We start from the raw sequence: 20497 nt of genomic DNA on the forward strand, positions 1-20497 counted from the left end.
ACAATGAAGTCCTGAAAAGAACTCCTTTAATTCATGATAAGTATCTAGGGAGGAATAAAGTGTTCAAAGGATAAACTTGAGTAATTATGGTATAGTGAAGTGCTGGGAGATTTGAAGCCTTGAGAGGCAATGAGAAAGCTGTTGTCTAGTGAAGCTCACAGAAACAGATGAAGAAGACTTTTTTTCCTTTGAATACTCATCCTTAAAAATGCTATCCCTAGACTCATGGCCCAAACACACCTCAGAGTGATGTGAAAATGGGAGTGGTGGGCTCTGATAACAGCAGCTCTGGGCAGCTGATATCAGGGCAATGGAAAACTGTAAGAAAAATAGTTTTCTTGTGAGAAACTCCATAAATTAACAGGAAGAAACTTCTGTTTCTCTACAAAGACTGGTGAAAAGACTGTAGCAAGAATTGGGACTGTTTTAACCACCAAAGTTCCAAAGTTTTTGTCTCTGTTGTCGTGTGAACAAAAGAATAGTGGGTAGATAGGGGATAAAAAGATTTCTCTGGAACTTTATTCTGGTGTTCTTATTATTGTAGTTTGTCAATAAACTTTCTTTATTCCTTTTAAGTTTTATGCCTGTTTTGCTCTTGTTCTAGTCCATATCTCACAACAAGAAATAAGTAATTTTCTTAGTTATTGGTTTTAAACCACGACAGATGTGGTACTTGGAGATATGGTTTAGTGGTGGCTGCAGCAATACTGGATTAATGGCTGGACTTAATGATCTTAAAGTTTGTTTCTAACCTAAATGATTCTGTGATTCTACCTGCAGCCATCCAGGGGCTGCACAGGATGGCCTGAACCCAGAGTAAGTCAATGCACTGACTGAAGAGGGACATTTGAACTCACATTTGGGCCTGACCATTGCATTGAGTAAAGACAAAGCCATGGCTATGGGAAACACTTAACTCAGGCACTTTTTTGTGGAATTTAGGCTTTCTGAAACAGAACAAAATAATCAAGTCCCTCCTGGGGAGGAGGTAGTACCTAATAGCTGCTCTGTGTCAGCTCACACCCTCCTTTATTGCAAAAAAGCTTCCCTGTTTAGACAGGCCCAAGGAGATGTAGGCATTTGTAATGTGTATTTAATCTTTCCATCTCTTCTTTTCTTACTGTTTGTATGTTCCCTTAGGCTTTGAAGATTCAATATCACTTTTTTTTCCCCAGAAACTACAAGCCTTAAAACAAAAACAAGGTAGCTGGAAATTGCCTACTGCCAGTCAGGCTAAAGAGGTTGTAACTTTTCCCAGCACAGGAAATGTTCAATAAATTATATTAGTGACCATGTATAAGGGTATTTATGCCCTTAGGTCTATAGAAATCCTTCATTCACAACATCACACACCCCAGTTCATAGGACTACTAATATTTGTTCAGTGTTATTGTGCTTTTCAATGGTATCAAAACAGACATCTCTGCTGCTGACCCTGCTCACCTTTGCTGTTCTCTTTAAACTTTATTGGGTCTGGTTGGAATGGAGCTGATCTTCCCCATAGCAGCCCTCACAGGGCTGTGCTGTGTACTGGTATTCCATTTTAATTTTTTCCCCATCCCTCCAGCTGAGGAGGGGGATTGATACAGCAGCTTGGTGGGCATCTGGTGTCCAGGCAATATAACTCACCACAGCCCATTTTGATACCTAACATGGGGCCAAGACATGGGTAGATTTGTATGAATCATGATATAGTTACAGCAGATAATATATTACATGCTTCTGTGTGGGTCACAGAGTCTGTTGGCTGCTTCCCTATTTTGCTAAGCTTAGGAACAAGCTCCACCCAGCTGCACAGGTATCCTGGAATAGATCATGGACTGGCCAGAAGGCAGAGAATTTGAAGCATTGCCTGAGGAACCAGATTGTGCCCAAGAGGCACCACCATGTAATGAGTTATCAGAAGATAGAAGACATTATACTTAACTTACTGATGGAACCTGTCATGTTGTAGGAAACCTTTAGAAGTGGAAAACTGCTGTGTGGAATCCCACACGATAACTCACTGAAGCCACTGAAGAAGAAGGTAAGTCAAGTCAATTTGCAGAATTGAAAGCCATCCACTTGAGCCCTTGAGACTGCTGAATGAGAAATTGGCCATACTCTGTCTTTACGCTGACTCTTGGATGGTGGGTCATGCCCTGTGGGGGAGACTACAGCAGTGGAAGGAGACAATGGATAGCACAGGGTTAAACCCATCTGGTCTGCTGCATTGTGGCAGGATACGGCTATATGGCTGGAAAACATCACTCTGGAAATATGTCATGTGCATGATCACACGCCCAAAAGCCACATCTCTGAAAAACATGGAAACTATGAAGAAGTGGACAAAACTCAAAGTAGGTCAGGCAGACATAGACTAGGAGCATAAGCATGAGCTATTTATAGCTCACAGGGCCCATGAAACATTTAGGGAGAGACTGAACATACAGATGGGCTCATGATCGAGGAGGGGACCTGACCATGGGGACCATCACACTGGTCATTCATGGATGGGAAATGTGCTGCAATCAAGCAAGTTAAACCCCCCTGCAAGAGAGGGTGGTGGCTGGGTTATGATATGGGGAGTCCTGGCAACAGACTATTCTGGACACAGCCACAAAGATGCCAAGGTGAGTACTCACCACAGTGGGAGCAACTACCAGGAATGAACTGGGGTGAAAAAGAGTGAATTTCACAAGGAATTGAGTGATTGCAATGATGACAGAAACTAAGCTAGTGTTGTTGCCCAAGAACTTAACATGCTTGTTTACATAACTCTCCTGTCCTGAGCATCCATCTTGAAAGATGAGCTCAAACTATAGCATGTTCTTATGAAAATTTGGAGGAGTAGAGGAAACCCACAGAATGGGAGTGTCTATTAAAGGACAGAGGATAGTAGTTAATGAGAACGTATAAACCTGTGTGCTGGGTATAAAGATGGTTAAAATATGAAGCATATGTTGGTAAGAAGATATTTTAGTAGTCCTTGTTCCCTGCAGTTATCTCACGGTCAATTAGGAGAAGTGCTGAAGCACTTAAGAAATGCCCTCTATATTGTACAAATATTATGAAAAGACAAAAGTTTTATGTAGTAGTGAAATACACAGTACTGTGAATGCAAGTGTTTCCTTCTTTATTACTTTTATATGTGTATTGCAACACCAGACAGTTGGTGTGGCAGTCTACGCACATATTTATGGAGTATTTCACTTTACGGATAATGTGAGCAATACAATTTCAATCAGCACCCTAAAATATGAGTTGACTGACTGACAGAAGCTGCTAGATTTTTGTTTATAATACTCATATTCAACAACCTCCTTTATACTCTCCTTAGTTTTTGTATTTTTACTTCAAAGTAAAAATAACTATTGCTGTGTTCTATCTTCTGTTTGTAGGAATGTTCACACTTACATTAGTGTACTATAAATGCAGAAGTCAAAAAAATACTTCTTTGTGGAATGGCCTGGGAAGTGTGTTTGTTCTGGCTGAGTAATAGTGATGCTGCATTTTTCTGTCACGGTACTGGGTATGGCTGGGATGGATTTCCCTCATGGCATCCCTTACACGGTTGTGCTGGATATCAGTAGCTGGAATGGTTTTGAGGACTCACCAGTGGTTTGACTACATGTGAGGAATGCTCTACAGCATCCAGGCTGCGGCTCAATCTCTTCTCCCAAGCAACAAGTGATAAGACAAGAGCAATTAGCCTCCAGTTGTGCCAGGGGAGGTTTAGAGTGGATATTCTGAAAAATTTCTTCACCTATAGGGTTGTCAAGCCCAGGAACAGTCTCTGAAGAACGTGGTGGAGTCGCCAACCCTGGAGTGATTTAAAAAGACATGTAAATGTGGCACCACTTGGTGACAGCTTTTAGTGGTGGGCTTGGCAATGGCTGGTTAAGGGTTGGACTCGATGAGCCCAGAGGTCTTTTCCAACCTAAATGCTTCTTCAGTCCCTTGAAACAGGTTAAGCATGGGAAATTTGGCTCTTTTTTAAAATTATTTTTCAGATGCTGTTTCTAAATGTAAAGTCCGCCAGAGAACTAATCACCACAAAAACTAGTGTAACTGCGTTAATCAGAAGGTGCCCCTGCCCATGGCAGGTAGGTGGAACTAGACTATCCTTGAGGTCCCTTCCAACCTAAACCGTTGTGATCTGTGATGAAAATCTCATCTCGATCATTCCCCTCGTCCACCCCGCGACAGCACAGCCCTCGCTCCTCCCCCGGTGCTTCTCCCACCGCTAACTCGCCGTGACGGCTCGGCAGGTTTTATTTTTCATTCACACCCACCCACGAAACAAAGAGCCGGCGGGCAATTCCCTGAAAGGAGGTTGTCGCCAGCTGGGGAGTGGGCTCTTCTCGCAGGCAGATAGCGACAGAACGAGAGATCATAGTCTCGAGCTGAGCCAGGGGAGATTTAGGTTGGACATTAGGAGGAATTTCTTCAGAGAAAAGACATTGGAAAGGGCTGCCCAGGGAGGTGGTGGAGTCACCGACCCTGGAGGTGTTTAAGAAAAGACTTAGTGCCGTGGTATGGTTGACATGGTGATGTTCGATCAATGATCACAGAGGTCTTTTCTATCCAAGTGGGTTGTGTGATTCTGCGGTGCTGGGGCGGCGAGTCACGGAGTGCCTCAGCACTTCGGGGGATAGGTCCCCACCGCCCGCGGACACCTGAGGCACGGCGTGGGGAGCGGCCTCGGCTTATGCTCCGCTCCATTTGCCGTTCCGATCCCGCTCCCCATCCTCTCCCGGCCCTGATGCGGTCGGGCCCAGGCCCCGCTCGGCAGCGGCGGGGCGGGAGTGGGGCGGGCACGCGGTCACCTGACGCCACGGCCGCCGCCATTTTGTCTGCGAGCGTAATGTGAAAGGGAAGAAAAGCTGGGGCGCACCGGCGGGCGGAGGCGGTAGCGCTGAGAGGGGCTGGGAGCTGAGCGATCACCGCTGCCGCTCCGCGGAGCAGTGGGAAGAGTCCCCGCAGCGGCGGCCGAGAGGAGCCGCTGAGGCAGAGCCCGGCGAGCGCTCCCGCCGGAGGGAGCCGCCGGCGCCCTTCCTCCGGGAGGCTGCGCTCGCCCCCGGCCGCGGAGGAGCCGCCGCCAGGGCCGCGGCGATGATGTCGGGGCAGTCGATCACCGACCGCATCACGGCGGCACAGCACAGTGTGACCGGATCGGCCGTCGCCAAGGCTGTGTGCAAGGCGACGACCCACGAGGTGATGGGCCCCAAGAAGAAGCACCTGGACTGTAAGTAGGACCTGGCGGCGCTGCCGGCTGGGCCGGGAGTTGGAGCTCCGAGCTCCGGGTAGCCCGTCAGCAGGGCCCTCCGGCCATGGGCGGGGGTGAGAGGAGAGAGCCGGCCGCTTGCACCTGGTGGGGGGTGTCGTGTAAATCTGGTTGGACCTGACTGGTCTGATCTCCAGAACTTCTTTTCCACGTGGAGTGAGCGAGGTTTGTAACACTGTCCCGCCCGGGAAGCAAAAATATTCCAGCCTCATGAGCTGTTCCCGGTGAGAGCTGCTTAGTTGTTGTGCTCTGATTACAGTGGTGCTTATTAATCCGGCACCTGGGGAAAAGGTGTTTACAGTTGCAAGCCAGAAATTAACTTTTTAAGCCCCCTTTCGTCCTTCCGTGCATCCCGTGGACTACAGCCATTTAAATATTTTGAACATTTCCCGAAATATCGTAGTTTTCTGTCTTTCGGCTCGCGAACCGAGGTAAAATATTAAAAGAGAGGTAACGGGAAAGGCGTAGGTTGATCAGTGCGTTTCTTCTGGATGAGAGTATTTTGCTAATACGTTTAAACTTAATATGTTAAAACCTCTTTCTCTATACCAAAAGATGCAGAGAGTTACCTGAAAACTACAGAAGTATCAGTGGTGTTGCTTCGCTTCAGGCTTTAGAGTAGCAATTGGAGTTCCTATCTGCTCGAAAGTGTGTAAACCTTTTACGTTCTGTAGCATAAACGCTCTCCACCATGCTAAAGCGAAATAAGTGTGTGTGTGTTTCCATTAAAGAGAGGAAAAAAGGCTTGAAGCCTTTGGGTGGTTTCTTCAAAGACGGGCTGGTAGTTTTGCAGGATTCGTACAAGTTCATGGTACTAAAGGGGCTGCTGGTTCCGGCTCTCGGCAGAAGCATTCTGGGTTATACCGTTTGAAGATAGTTGGGATGTGTGACCCTGTGACACTGGTCTGCTCATACTAGCTTGTGTGAGAGCTTTCAGCATGGATCAAGTTAAAACCAGATAAATATATATTTCATTTGTTACTAATCTGAATGGGTGACATCCAGCTACAGTGGTGAACATTGCAGCTATTGTGTTGAAATTAAAAACCTTCAAACTGGATAACTGGCAGTTTTTCTAAATATACCTTTTTAAAGTTACCTTCTTTCTCTCGTCTTTTGTTCTGCCTGTGGTACAAGTTAAATGAGGTAACCTTTGAGTCCAGAAATGGCAACAGGAAGCCAGAAGGTGGTGACAGTTTGCTCAATAGTTTGAAAGCTTCTGAATCCTAAAAGAGGTATAATGTGTTGTTTGAAAATACTATTGAAATACTCTTATCTACTCTAAGTCACCCTTACAAAATAAGAGAATGGTAGCATGGAACAATTTTTAACTTGAGAATACCATAAACTGAGATTGCCTTTTGACTAACAAGTTCCTTTTGATCCCAGGCTGTTTAGAGCTGTCAGTCAGTCTCCTGAAGGTCTCCTGTCCTAGATGAGTTCTGTATTCTGTATAATTAATTTGCTCAGACTTTGGACCAAGACAAAAATCTTGTTGTTGTCACTTGGTATCTGAAGTATAGGAATGCTTTGGTGGTGTAGGGAAAAAAAAAGATGGGTAATATGGTACCTTAAATATGTCTGCAAGGAGTTAAAAAATCCCAATGAACATTCACCTGTCTTCATTGAGTATACCCAGGTACTGCTTTTCGAACATCTGCAACCCTTTGAGTAGCACTTCTTATTTTTCTGCTTGTAGACAAGGCTTACTTATATTAAATGTGAGCAGATAGGTAAGAAATACTGTAATCTCTGGGGAAAAAAAAAACGCACAGTATGTTTTTTCCAAGATAACACGGCAACTACTTCCCAATTTAAGTACAAGATGAAGGAAAACATAGCTTGAATTTAATGTAAAACTCCGGTAGTTGTACTCTGGTCATTACGTATGTGTGTCATTCAAAATGCTGTGCTGTCTGGTATTACTTGTAATTGCTGCTCAAGAAAAAGCTTAACCAGGAACAATTTTTTGAGAGTTGCTGCAGTTGTATTGGGGATTGTGCAGGAGTATGAGTTTGTGCCCTCTGTTCACACTAGCTCTTAAAATCCCCTTGTTGCCAAGTTTCCTCAGCAAGAAAAACTGTGGTATTACAGTATAGGTCTTTACAGAAAGGTGTTACCTATGCAGTGCCTGAACTAGTATTACGCTTACGTCTTGTGGTTTGTCTGACTACTAACTGCTGAGTAGCATAGTCATATTTTACTTTAAAGAGTGAAAAAACACCCACAAAAAAATCCAAAAAACCCCAGAAAACCTAAGCAATGTCAATGGGCATGCTTGGGGATTTAACTTTTAAAGTAGGTCATGGTGTCCTAAATAAGTCAGCAGATCTATGTCTGTAGTATTTTGTAATATTTTTGTGTAACATAAAATATTACATGGAGGCTGACCGTTCCTCTTCATGGAGCATCTGAAGGTATTGACTCTTCTATCCTTGTCAGTCCCTCAGCCTTTTGAGTCTGGTTTGCAGCCAAGTGGGACTGTTATGCTTTTGGAGGCAAACCTGTTCTTGTCTAACTGCTGAAAAGTCATAAGAAAAAAGAAGAAATTAAAGCTGTAGCCAAGCTGGTAACTGGCAGAATAGACTTGTGTGTAGACCAAAACTTGGAGAAAACAACCCCCTAAATTAATTGCAGCTTAAACTTTTAAATTAAAACAGTAATGAAAAAACAGCTTCTGTTTAACTTGTATACAGCCCACTTAAAAAGCACAGGGAAGGGGGAAGGTAGTTAGTGTTGCTAATCAGAACTTTAAGCTCCTATATGTATACAAGCTTTGGAAATCTAAGAAGTGGTAATTCTGGCACTGTAATTCTGGTACTGCCCGTTATTTCTTTTGGCAACCAGAGCTTTTGACTGTCAAGTGAATGCTGATGCAGTGTGGTTCTTGCAGAGATGTCTAAGTTGTGATACAGGACAAAGGTGTTTTCTTGAACTCTTTACACAGACCAGTGTCTGTCATTTATTTGAAGTTCTTTAGCAATTTGTGAAGTTTTTCAATACAACAATTGAGGAAATTTAACTTGAACCAAAAAAATAGTTAATATTGTCAGGATCTATAAATGGGGGTTGTATATAGCTTTTTAAAAAAAACGTTATATGCTGTCTGTCCTGTATTCTTGTTTAGTGGGGGAATGGGACAGAATAGCTGAATTGCTTTGCTTGTGGAAAGGTAACTCAAAATTCAGATTTAGCTGTTGTTCTATAACTGCAAAGTGCATTATGAACATGGTCATAACATGTTTATAACAGTTGAGTACTATCTTTTAAGTCTTCCGGCAAAAATTGTTACATTCCTTGGCTACATTGAGAAAGTTGGCTGAAGTGGCTCTGGTGTTTTACATTTTTGTAATGTGTCATCTATGATGTGTTACCACTGAAGATGAATAGATCACACGGACACAGGTCGAGGTGTGGTGCAAGAAAGAGCCGAGTTTATTTTTCCTCCCAGGATTTATAGGCTTCTTACCATGGCCAGGGATTGGATGGTCAGGATAACACTTTCTCACTGCACTGGCCGTGAGAAATGCCCATCAGAAGACATGTAACAGAAAGAATGTATACATATCTATGTTACTGTCCTGGGAAAGTCCTTAGAAAACTATGTTAGCAGGCTCAGAAGCTGAGTTTTCAGGGCGACAATGATGCAGCTTGATAGAAGAAAATGTATTTTTGGTGAGACTGCTGGGACTGAGAAAAATGGTCTTAATTCTTACATATGTCTTAGAGCAGTTTCAGTCCTGTGACAAAATGGAAGAAATAAATGAATATTAAGCCACTGTGGTTGCCTTTATCTTATGCATTTACAGCTCCCTTGAGAGATACTTGACTCAAGAAAATTACGAATTTTCCTATTACTTAAAAGTTGAAAAGTATGTCAGTTTTTGTCAGTGCCTAGTTGAGAATTTTCCAAAAACCTGATACATGTATATTTTATTTTGTTTTTAATATCTGGATTATTTAATATCTGGACAGAGCATGCTGTGCTCTGAAGAGCCGTATAGCTTCACAGATGATGTGTCAGTATTTCAGATGAGTTGTGAAAAATAAATATTCAGTACTTTTCTGGGCAGTAAGATTTCCACAGCTCTTCTAGGGTGCTTGAAAACCCGTATGGTACTCTTCTGATTTAAAGATGTTAGATTTATTTATTTATTATTTATATTTTTTTTTCTTTTCTTTTGTGTGATGTTATCATATTTCTAGATTTCAGTCTAGAAATAGCACCACAGTTTCACTTGCAGGTGAAATGATTCCTCTGGATAACTGGCAAAATGCTTTGAGTTGTTAGGTGTTTATATAAGTACTGCAATAAGAAAAGGAGCATCATTCACCCTGTGCATTTTATTCCAGGTTTTGCTGTCAACATCCATATTACTGTTGTCCAGGTGTCAGTCTCCTAGGTCCATGTGTTCCTTTATACTTCCAGATGTATGGGGATGATAGCCTTTTCCTTCTGTGCCACCAGCTGTAATAGATCCCTATGGTTGTCTCTATATAGATACCCTGTTGCAGACTTAGAAGAATCATATTAGAGAAATGGCACTTGCATTTCTTTTTATGTATCTCAATTGTAGAATTAAAATGTAATGCCAGCTTTATTGCTAGTTGAATTTTTTTTTTTAATTACCCCAAGTAGCCTTATTGAAGCATTGAAGTAGCATTGAAGTAGCCTTATTTTTAAACTTGGTGTTTCGCAACATGCTCTTAAGAAAGTCCAGTTTCAGCCTATAAAGTGCACTGACATTTTTTTGCTTAGTTTAGTATTTTAGAGACATTTTGTTTGTCTAAGCATGTGTTCTTTGATATTGTTAACTGTGACTTATGTGCTTGGGTGTTGAAGGAGATTTTGGAATCAGAGACCATGCTGTGCTGAGTACCTCCGTAAAAACTGTCTTCAGGGCGGCCAGCGAGTGTTGTCTTCAGCATGTGTGTCAAGTGCATGGGGCTGGCAGCTCACTTAGGCCCTTGAACCTCAGCCACAGCTTGAATTAGACTCCTAGTGGCCCTGCCTATGTGAATTATTTCATTTTGATTGCCTTTTGAAATGGACAGACAGACATCTTACACAGAAGTTCCCAAGAAGAAGCACTTCATAATGAAAAAATAACAAAGAGCTTCTCAAATACAGCAGAGCTCTGTCAGCTCCACTCTGTTACTGACACTTGACAGAAGATATTTGCATGGCTTCCTGTGGAAGTAAACCTTTATTCTGGCATGAGCCAAAACTTGTTTTATGGATGTGAGGCTTAAGGAGCACTGCATGCACGTGCTAAAAGTAGAATTACTGTTACATTTTGCCTGAGCAGCACTGTAAGAACACTCAGTAGCAGTCACAGATATTAGAATGTGCAAAGTATCTCCCAGTGTTAGCTTCATCTTGGGGTCTGCTGGGAGACCTTAGCTTGAGGGAAGGTGGCAGGACAGGACAGAAGTCTCTGGGGGAGCACTGGCAAAATAGGAATGAAAATAGCTTGGCTAGCTTGACTGGAGAGCAGCAAGATTTTGGTTTTTAACTTGGATCTTCCTTCCTAGTTTCATCTGTTACTTAATAAGCACATTTAATATTAAAAATTTGACTTGTTTACTGGCTATATGAAGCAAAAGGACTTTGTGCTGAATTCATATTTTCAATAGGCTGTGTGGTCTTTGACCTCAGCAGATCAATGGAATTTCTTTAACTGTTACCTAGCTTCATAGGTACTGCTCTAGAAAGCGTTTGTGAGATTTTTGTTGGTTGCTTGATTTTTTCTAAACTGAGAGTAGGACTTGTAATAGTCCTGTAAATTTCTTTGTCCGGTGCAGACACATCAGCTGCTGCTCTTGGATACTGTTCAGTGTTTTCCATGTATTTCTATACTTGATTATAAACTGATTCAATTTAGGAAGACTTAGTTGCCTTAGTGTGTTTTGAGAGCACTACTTAGAAAGGTCTCAACAAAATCCTCATTCAATTGATGAGGCTGTTGAATTAGAGTTTATTATTTCCCTATGAATAAATTCTGGGATTGGTTCATTATATGGGGCAATAATTGCCTATAGACTGTTTGGACTTCTAGGTTAAAATACTTCTCAATTTGACAGATCATCTGATGATCATGAGTAGGGAGCATGTCTTGGTTTAGAATACAGGTGTCTGCTAGGGAGGGCAGGAGCCTCCCCTTGGAATGAAAAATGTAAACCCCTTTCCTCCAAATTACTTCAATTTTGAAATCAAGGGGGCTTTCAGGCAAAGATCTGGGGATAGGAATAACAGTTCTTTACTAGTATGTATAACAAGGCAAACAAACAACAATAACTACAGTGTTAACAACAAAACAGAACCAGGGACCCCGTGACAGCCTTCGCGGCTGAGACGGGAAGGGATGGAGGAGAGGCTTTGCTTCACAAACCCCCTCGGGCAGTCAGTCCCGGTGCTCCTGCAGGGCTCTGAGGAACAGTCGGCTGGAAGAGCAGGGATGAGCTGAGATCCTGGCCTGGTGGATGAGGTGTATCAGCAGCTCCGCGGCGGTGCCTGGCACGCATGTCCCAGCATGGCAGGGGTGTGAGGCCCACCAGCGAAGAAGGAGAAGCAGCTCTGTCTGGGTGATGGCGAATTTCTTTCTTCAAGCAGCAACTGCTTTGAGCATCTGTTCTGCTTTGAAGCCGAAGAAATCAGCCAGCCCCCAGCTGCACCTGCCTTCCCTTTTACCTGCCTCTTTCCTCTCTGTGCCCAGCCAAAGCTCCCTTTCTTCTCAAGTACCCAACAAGCACCAGCAATAGGGTGTCCCCCCAGCTAATGGGCAATAAATTCCAATAGGTGAGACGAAACAAAAGGAAAGACACTCAACCCCCAACAGAGCAGTAGCTAACAAATTACTTGGGTTTTGAGCAAGTTCACATTTGTAAGTATTGAACTATTTGAATACTACTCAGCAATAAGGTTTTGATGTATAGCTTGCTTAAAGCTTCTTTCTTCTGGTGTGCTTCTTTTCGTGCAGTTATTTCAGCATTTTTGTGTGTTGCTAATAACTAATAACTGTTGCTAAGTTTTCATCCCAGCTTCCATGTTTTGTACATACTTGGAAACCTCTGAATGAGATTAGTAACTTATTATAGCTTGTGTGTTATAGCTTTTTACCTTGATAAAATACAAAAAATCTTTGTTAAAATTACTCTGATTATTAAATTATTTTAAACAAAGGACTTTTTCTTAATAAACCAATCTTTAGTTGAGGTCTATCTGTAATATACTATGTGCACTAGAAAGATATCAATTTTAAGTGTAATGTTTCTATGAAATATTTTGTCCTAAACTATCAATGTGTGAACTCTAAGCTGACATTTAAAGTGCTTATGATGATGCAGTCTGTCCTTTCCATGCTGCTGCTAAGGCAGTGGTGCCAGAACTCAGTTGCTTCCTGGCTTTCCCAGGTACCTGCCCTTCTTCAGGTCCTTACCCAGACAAGATGTGCAGAACAGCAATGGGTTGAGCTACCAACGTGCTGCTCTCAGGCTCAGCTTACATGAGAGGCTGCAAAGGAAGCTTTTCAAACCAGATGTTTGTTTTACTAGCCTTGCCCAGTCCTTAGGGTGTAGTTTGATCACACCTGAGCCAAATTTAGCACAGAGAGAGACTAAATGCCTGATACGCATGTCTTGAGGGGTTTAGAGTAGTCCTGGATTCAGTTCTCTGCTCTTTTCTCAGCAAGTACCTTCTTCAGCCTTCTCAGGCAAGTGCTCTTCCCATGTGTCTGCTGGAGGCTGTTCTGATTTTGTACTAAATGTCAAGCAGAGTCTTGAACCTCTCTATCTCTGACCTCCCAAGTTAATGTTCTACTGAGTTTGTCAGTCTAAAACACAAAGAACTTTTTTCTTATGAAAGCCTGAGATCTACCATGATCCATCATAAAACACTCGGTCGGCTTGTGACCAGGTGTTTTTAAGCTAAGTGGAAGGATGGATAGATGCAAATTCATGCTCTTAATTCTTACAGAAAAGAGGCGTATTTTACAGATTTGTAGCATCTCATTTGCCAACGTGTGAGTACTCAGGCCTAGGTTGGATAGCAGGGTTGTGCTGCCTGTTGATCTCATGAGGTTGGGATGTCTCAGCTTTTCCTTGCTCCTCAGATTTTCATTTTTTTTTGTTAGGTTGAGTGGCCTCAGGCATTGAACATCCAGAAGGTAGCTCACACTGGCTTTCAGAGACTAGTTTGGGCTTCATTTTAATAGAACAGGTTGATGAGATACTCGGTCTCTAAAATTATTGAAATGCCTTTGAAGTTCATACTTGGAGTGTTTCAGTAAAATAGTGAATCTGAGGAAGGAGAGTAAAGGAGGTCAATTATTTCTTAAACAAAAATAACTGAAGTTAATGCTTCCAGTATGAACTCTCAATGTAAAAACCTCAAAATAATATGTTGATCCTCTGAGCATGAAACTCATTGAAATGCTTTGATTTTTTTTCCCTTTAATTTAGATCTAATACAGTGCACAAATGAAATGAATGTGAATATTCCACAGTTGGCAGATACACTCTTTGAGAGAACTGCAAACAGTAGCTGGGTTGTAGTGTTCAAAGCTCTAATTACAACACACCACCTCATGATGTATGGAAATGAGGTAAGATATGATTTGCTCTGTTAAAGCCTACTTAGCAGCTTTTTAAAAATTGTCTCAATCTGTAAAGCATTAGATACGTGCTTCAGTTTTTCAGAGATTTTGTTTTTCATCTGCTGATGTCTATAAAGTATTTGTCCAGACATAAAGAAATATTCCTTCATTATTTCAATACCAAAACATATCAGCATTTCCAATTTACTTGCAGGTATCTGGGTTGGTCTGTGAGGGAATAGTGAATGGCCTTTCTATATTAAAGGCTTGAAAAACTTATGATGAGTTTTACTTCATTAGGGTAGTGCTTATCAGTAGCAGCACAGCAGAAGAATCTTGTTAGCACTCTGTAAATGTGTAGCCAACCTAATAACAGATAAGAAAGAATAGTTGCTGAAGGGGAGAGGACTATGGTGTCTAGAATATTTCATCTTGCAGGACATCACCTAATGGGCTGAGTCTTCATATGCTGTTGCTGTTAATATTCCTCTGAAACACTGTTCTACTGCGTTTAATTCACTTAAATTATTTCATCTCAATTTATTAAAAGCTTCCTAGTCAATAACTTGGAGTTAGAAATTTAGCCTCTCTTGCACAAGCCTTGTATTAAAAGCTCAACTTTGGTGAGGTAACAATCCTGAACCTGTGTGTGGTCATTGACATAAGAAATGATTGTTGACCACTGGTAACTTTGAAGTGATGATTTCTAAAAGTGCTTTCCAGCCATTAAAGTGCTGTGAAAGCTTGGTGTTCCCCCTCTCTGCCAAGCTCTGTGAATTTCATTGAAATGACCTGTAAAACATAGTGTGCTCTTTACACTACAGCGGTTGAGCTACATCAAGCTTCTGGAGCTTGGATAATGCAAGTAGTATTTTTTTGTGTTTTCCAACTTGTCTGTTCTAAAGTACAAAGTTAACCAGGCAGCATCCTCTAGGGTTATTTATATTTTATTCATGAGCAGTGATGTTTCTTTGTTTAGTTTAAATTTGTATTTTGCCAAATTGAGTTTTGGACTTCAGAGGCTTTGATAATTTGTTAATTTTCAGGTTTTCCTCTAAATTTTTCCCTTTTAACTAATTTCTGTTGTAGATAGAGGTTACCAGAAACAATTACAAGGTAAGTGTAGTTTGCTTGTAATATGCTTCTGTGTTCTATCTCTCACAGCAATTACATTTTCAACTTTTTCTTCATCAACAGCGCTTTATCCAATATCTTGCATCCCGGAACACTTTGTTCAACTTAAATAACTACCTGGACAAAAGTGCCATGCAGGGTAAGGATCTTTCACTGAAGGAAATAACTCTACTTATTTTTTTTTTTTTCTGTGATGGTGCATGTGTTTGTTGTACGCTAGGGGCTAAATGACATTTAAATGGAAGAGTGTTTTGATTTTTATTGCATGAGACACCAAAGAATGTCCAGCCAAGAATGTAGACACAGGTAAAGTGAGATTCTGGGTTACCTAGGTGAGTGCTAGAAATCTGTCTGTAATGTGTGTAGCATTGCACACACAGCTGTAAATTTTACAAAGTGAGCTCTTGTTGCTTATTAAAATAAACCTGATGAATTATCAGCACAATAATAATTTTTGTTGTTGCATTTTAAAGCCTTAGGAGTAAATATTTACTGTTAAGGTGCCTGGAATAGTAACTAGGATGTGCTGTATAAATAGGGAGAACTTCTTCAAATCTGTGATAAGTCCTTTAATTACTTGCTAGTGGTAGAACACGTTTTTAGGTTTTTATGTGGTGTTTGAGGGATGGGCAGATAAGTTACCAAACTCTGCAGCATTTTACGAGGACTACATTTTTATTCTAATTTCAAGAACATCTTAACAAGAACTGCTTGGTGCTTGCCTAATCTTTTATGCTCAGTTCTTGTCTAATATTTTAATGTCTTTAGGTGTTTATTCTCATAATTGCAACAAATGCTTTCGTAATTGTAGCAACTTGGGAAGAAACTAACGTCACATCTCAAGATTCTGGAAGGGGAAGGACTGGAAGGACATTTTATGCAAGCTGATGTAAAATAGACTAGTAGGAGAGTTCATGAAAAGAACTGAAAAACTGTACCCCTTCAAAATGTCTAACTTGCAAATGCTTAACTTTTAGGCTATGATATGTCTACCTTCATTAGGCGATACAGCAGATACTTGAATGAAAAAGCACTTTCATATAGACTTGTAGCAGTTGACTTCACCAAAATGAAAAGAGGGTAAGACTACTACTGCTAATTCTGTTTGAACCTTTTTGTTTCAGGGGGCAGGACAAGGAGGAACACAGTTGTTCTTAAGCTTGTCATAGAATGGTGTTCTTTTGGCCCTTTGAAGCAATATTGTATTGTTGAAACAATATAATGGTGCTGAGATCTCTGTGTATTGTAAATATGTGTCTTTTATTCTGTAGGATAGATGGAGTGATGAGAACTATGAATCCTGAAAAGCTTCTGAAAACCCTTCCAATCATACAGAACCAGCTTGATGCACTCCTTGATTTTGATGTAAGTACTTTAGGCTCAGTGTTAAGTAACACACCCTCATTTTGAAGTGAGAGTTTCATTATTTTCTTAAATACTAATTTACTTTCTCATTGCTTTCTACACAGGCAAATCCAAATGAACTAACAAATGGTGTAATAAATGCTGCCTTTATGCTCCTCTTTAAAGATTCCATTAGACTTTTTGCAGCATACAATGAGGGGATTATTAACCTTTTAGGTATGTGGGATTTTTTTTAGCTTTTGAATTTTGTGAAAGATATTGGGAAAACTAAATAACACAGACAATTTCTGACTGCAGTTTCTTAATAAATTGTCTCTTTTGCTGTTAAATAAAGCCTGTCTTAGTTTTAGTGACCAGGAGCATAGGCTTACACATCCACTTCTACCTGGAAGAATACATGTTGAAGCAGAAAGTGAAACGAGAGGGTGATTGGTGAGACTGAAATAAAAATACTATGGAAGTGCAATGGATAACCTTTGCAATTTGACTGTAAAGGTTTGGTGAGATATGTAGTGTTTTGAGTATTTAATATACTCACAGTATGGCTGAAATCTGTTTTCCTGTACTTCCTTTAAAACTTGACTGGTCACCTTTTGACTGGTACATGAATCTGCCTGTGCTGATGAGACGAAATTTAGGTGTTTGTTTTTATTTTTTTAAGGGTGATAAGCTTTTAGCAAAGCCTTTTCATTACTATTTAAGCAAATTTATGAAACCTTCAGTTTGTTCTGTAAATCCATTAGTTTTTACTCAGTGCCATATTTGTAAGTATATAGGGCAAAACCATAAAAAGTGAAGAATGTAATTGATGCTCCTTTTGGTAGGTCAGTTCAGTATATGTAGCCACTTCAGTATCAAAATGTATTGATACAGGGTCTAAAAAGGTAAATAAATACCAGGAATATTTTCAAATGATAAAATAATTTGTCTCATTGCCAGATAATAAGCTGACTTTTTGAAAATATTCAACATAATACCTAATTTAACAATTTGCACTGATTCACATCCATGTTTCATAAATTATTGCAATATAGTCTAGTACATTAAAGCAGAAAAATCAGTGGTTTTGTATTCACTGACCTATTATAAGCCGTATTTCTGGAAGCTTGAAAATGTGAATAGCTTTGAGTTTCTGCTGTCGGTTCTTACTGAAGGTTGTGTTAAATTAACTTCTATAATACTGTGTCAGCTTTTTGGTGGGGGAGGAGGGTATTATCTTACAAGAGTTTCATTTGTATCCTCAGAAAGATATTTTGATATGAAGAAGAACCAGTGCAAAGAAGGCTTGGATATTTACAAAAAATTTCTAGCCAGAATGACCAAATTGTCAGAGTTCCTCAAAGTAGCAGAGGTAAATTTATCTATGTGTGTGGAAAGGTTATAGTTCAGCCGTCTGTATTGGTACAGTATCAATATTCATAAAAACACCTTTAAACAGATTGTTTGCTTAACTTCATTATATGAGGAACTATTCTAGAGATTAGGTATTTTGGAGATTGTATACGCTTGTTAAAATGAAGTGGGATTCTTTGGTATCCTTTTTGTTAGCCAGACCACATAGTAAATTTTCTGAAGTATCATTATAAATTTTATGAATGCTCCAGAATGTATAAACTGATTATTACAGTCTATTTAAAGATAATTATAGGCTCTCCTTTGCTGCAAGTGCTTAAAAGTTGAGAAGTAGTTTCAGTAAGCAATGTGATTTCTAATGCTTCTAGCATTAGGTGTTTCTAATGTTTCTAGCAGGCTTTTCTGCATGAAAGTTAGCCTGGATGAAAAACTAAGTTTGCCGTGAGATGCAGTTTAATTAATTTGTGATTTCTAAGGTGTGTTCCTAGTGAAACTTGTACCAGTCCAGAAAATTGTCAACATATTTTTAATGTGCTAGCTTCTATATAACATTCAGACACTGCTTGTTTTTATTTACATTGCCACTGCATGTAGTAATGTGCTTTTTTTCCATTCTTTTTTTGTAAACCCAGCAAGTTGGAATTGATCAGGGTGACATTCCAGATCTTACTCAGGTAAGTATACATTGCATATTGATTAACCCAATTATTTTGTTGTTTGTGTTTTTAAAGGTTGGTATGTATTATAGTAATCATTCTTCTTGAGCCTGTATTCTCTTCTGTGTATTTATATGTGGGATATATATATACAGTAACTCCTCACATGGATTAAATGTATTCAATACTTACACTTTGAAATGCTTAATGAGATTCTTTGATTGTTTAAATCAATAAAACCCACAGAAAATAATATTTTTCAAGAACTTCGGGTTTTTATCACAGAGGATTCCTTGGCAGCTAAGACAGAAGTATCTTGCCATACCTAGAGGAAAACCTTCTATTTCACTCTAACTTAATGTCTTCTAACACATTTAAAGATGATAGTGAGCTGGTTCAGTTGAATTTTTTTCTGTCCCCTTAAGTCTGAAGAATAAATTTGATGTTTCTATATCAACTCTTAATGCTGGCTTTGATTTTACTCAGTAATATGAGGGACATGTGCAATGCAGGCTGTGTACTGGAAAACTCAGTCTGAAAGGTGGAATGCAGGGAAACATCTTCCAGTGAGGATGAACTGAGGGGTAGAAGGAAGGTGAGGAAATGGTTTGACCTGGTGAAGAGGAAACACTGATAATCTACAGAGGTCAATAAGGCTATTCTTTGTGAGTCTCTCCAGCTTATAGGGATGTTTTATTTCTCACCTAGGGCCAACCCAACAGAGCAAGAGTGTTTTGTCGTTACTTCGGTAGCACAGAGTAACCTGCAGGGTGCAATAAACAGTCTGACGAGACTAAGGCACAAACTGCAGTGCCTTAGAGCTTAAGTACTGGAGCTGTTGGAGTGCAGTCAGTGAGAAACTAAAAATCTAATGTGTAATGTTTGAACAATCACATCTAATCCTACACTAGCTTCTTGAAACTAAATTTCATGGTTTAAGCATGAAAAATATATCTAGTGTGCAGATTTGCCTAGCCTTATTCAGTGTCTTTTTAATACGGAAATCAAACCTAAGCCAAAGACTTCCATTGTCAGTGCTGTTCATTACTGCCTACAGTATGATTTCCATCCGAAATCATGCATGCTTCAAAGCACAAATATCTAATGCTTGGTCCTAGCATTTAATATTAATCACTTTAAGAACTTGCCTATTTGGTATAGAAGAAATATGACTGAAACTATCAGGGTAAGAGCAGGTAATGATTGAAAACAGTAGTTTGAAGTTTTCTGTTGGTGTTTGATCTTAGCATCATACTTTGTCTGTTGATTAGTACTGCAGTATTCAGCTGGGTTGTATTATGCTAATCACAATGTACTCAAGTCTGAAGTTATTTATACCTCACTGGGTCAGTATGCCCTTGTTCACTTAATTGGGTCATTATAAGGTTTTTGAAAGCAAGTCGGTGTTTTTTATTTACTGGGAATAGGGGTATTTAACTTCATTTTGCTGCTTTTTTCATTTGAAACTTTAAGTGAGAAAATACTTAGTATCTACTGTGCCCACAACATTTATTTCTAATAGCTTAGCTGTTTTGTTGTAAGTGCACTTATATGAGAAGAGCAATTCCGAGCTGGTGGTAGACCTCAGCATCCTGTGCATTTTGGCAATTTCACAGCCACTGCAAAACATTCCACTTAGAAAGTTTTGTGGCATTTAACATGAGTTGAATAATTGTACATGCATTTAGTGCCACTTCAAAAGTATTTGTTGGAATTTCTTAATACTGCCACTTTTGCCTGTTTCTGTGAAGAAAATATTTTCCTTTGTAGGTGCCCTGTTTCGCACTGATGTTGCTTTCTGTTAATATCTGTTCCTGTATTTCATGAATGTTACTGGCTTATTTCCCTCTGTATGGATGTTAGTCTGTTGTGTTTTGGGGGGTGGGACATGGAGGTGAATCATGAAATTCAAACTTTCACAAGTCAGTGGTTGGGTTAGCCCAGGTATATAATTTCTGACATACAACTACGCTGTTCACTCCAAGTCTGATGTTTTGTTGGATATCTGGAGTAGTAAGAAAGTTCAAAGGAGGTTACTGGATTGTTTGTGTTTTAGTTCTTTAGTTCTTTTGGTTGAGGGGGTTGTTCAGAGGGTTTTAGAAAAAGTAGGTACAGAATATGCATTTCCA

General features: G+C 40.1%; 1 protein-coding gene across 6 annotated transcripts in view; it reads left to right on the forward strand.

Annotated features, from left to right (window-relative positions):
* Positions 1-4852: 4852 nt before the first annotated feature.
* The window catches only part of LOC107203719 (phosphatidylinositol-binding clathrin assembly protein-like), a 30134-nt gene continuing 14489 nt past the window's right edge, over positions 4853-20497 (forward strand). For 4 of the 6 annotated variants that reach the window (XR_004497248.1, XM_033514056.1, XM_019006498.2 and 1 more), the window contains exons 1-9: positions 4853-5227; positions 13727-13869; positions 14950-14976; positions 15058-15133; positions 15972-16074; positions 16266-16359; positions 16464-16575; positions 17604-17710; positions 18345-18386. Coding sequence is in view for 5 of the 6 variants with exons in the window: in XM_033514056.1 (XP_033369947.1) it covers positions 5095-5227; positions 13727-13869; positions 14950-14976; positions 15058-15133; positions 15972-16074; positions 16266-16359; positions 16464-16575; positions 17604-17710; positions 18345-18386 (837 nt within the window). In the remaining variant the exon portion in view is untranslated. The remainder of the gene's footprint in view (positions 5228-13726; positions 13870-14949; positions 14977-15057; positions 15134-15971; positions 16075-16265; positions 16360-16463; positions 16576-17603; positions 17711-18344; positions 18387-20497) is intronic. The other 2 variants (XM_015626044.3, XM_015626043.2) reach the window with 2 other exon arrangements.

Source organism: Parus major, chromosome 4A (assembly GCF_001522545.3).
Source record: "Parus major isolate Abel chromosome 4A, Parus_major1.1, whole genome shotgun sequence".
NCBI classification, from domain to species: Eukaryota; Metazoa; Chordata; class Aves; order Passeriformes; family Paridae; genus Parus; species Parus major.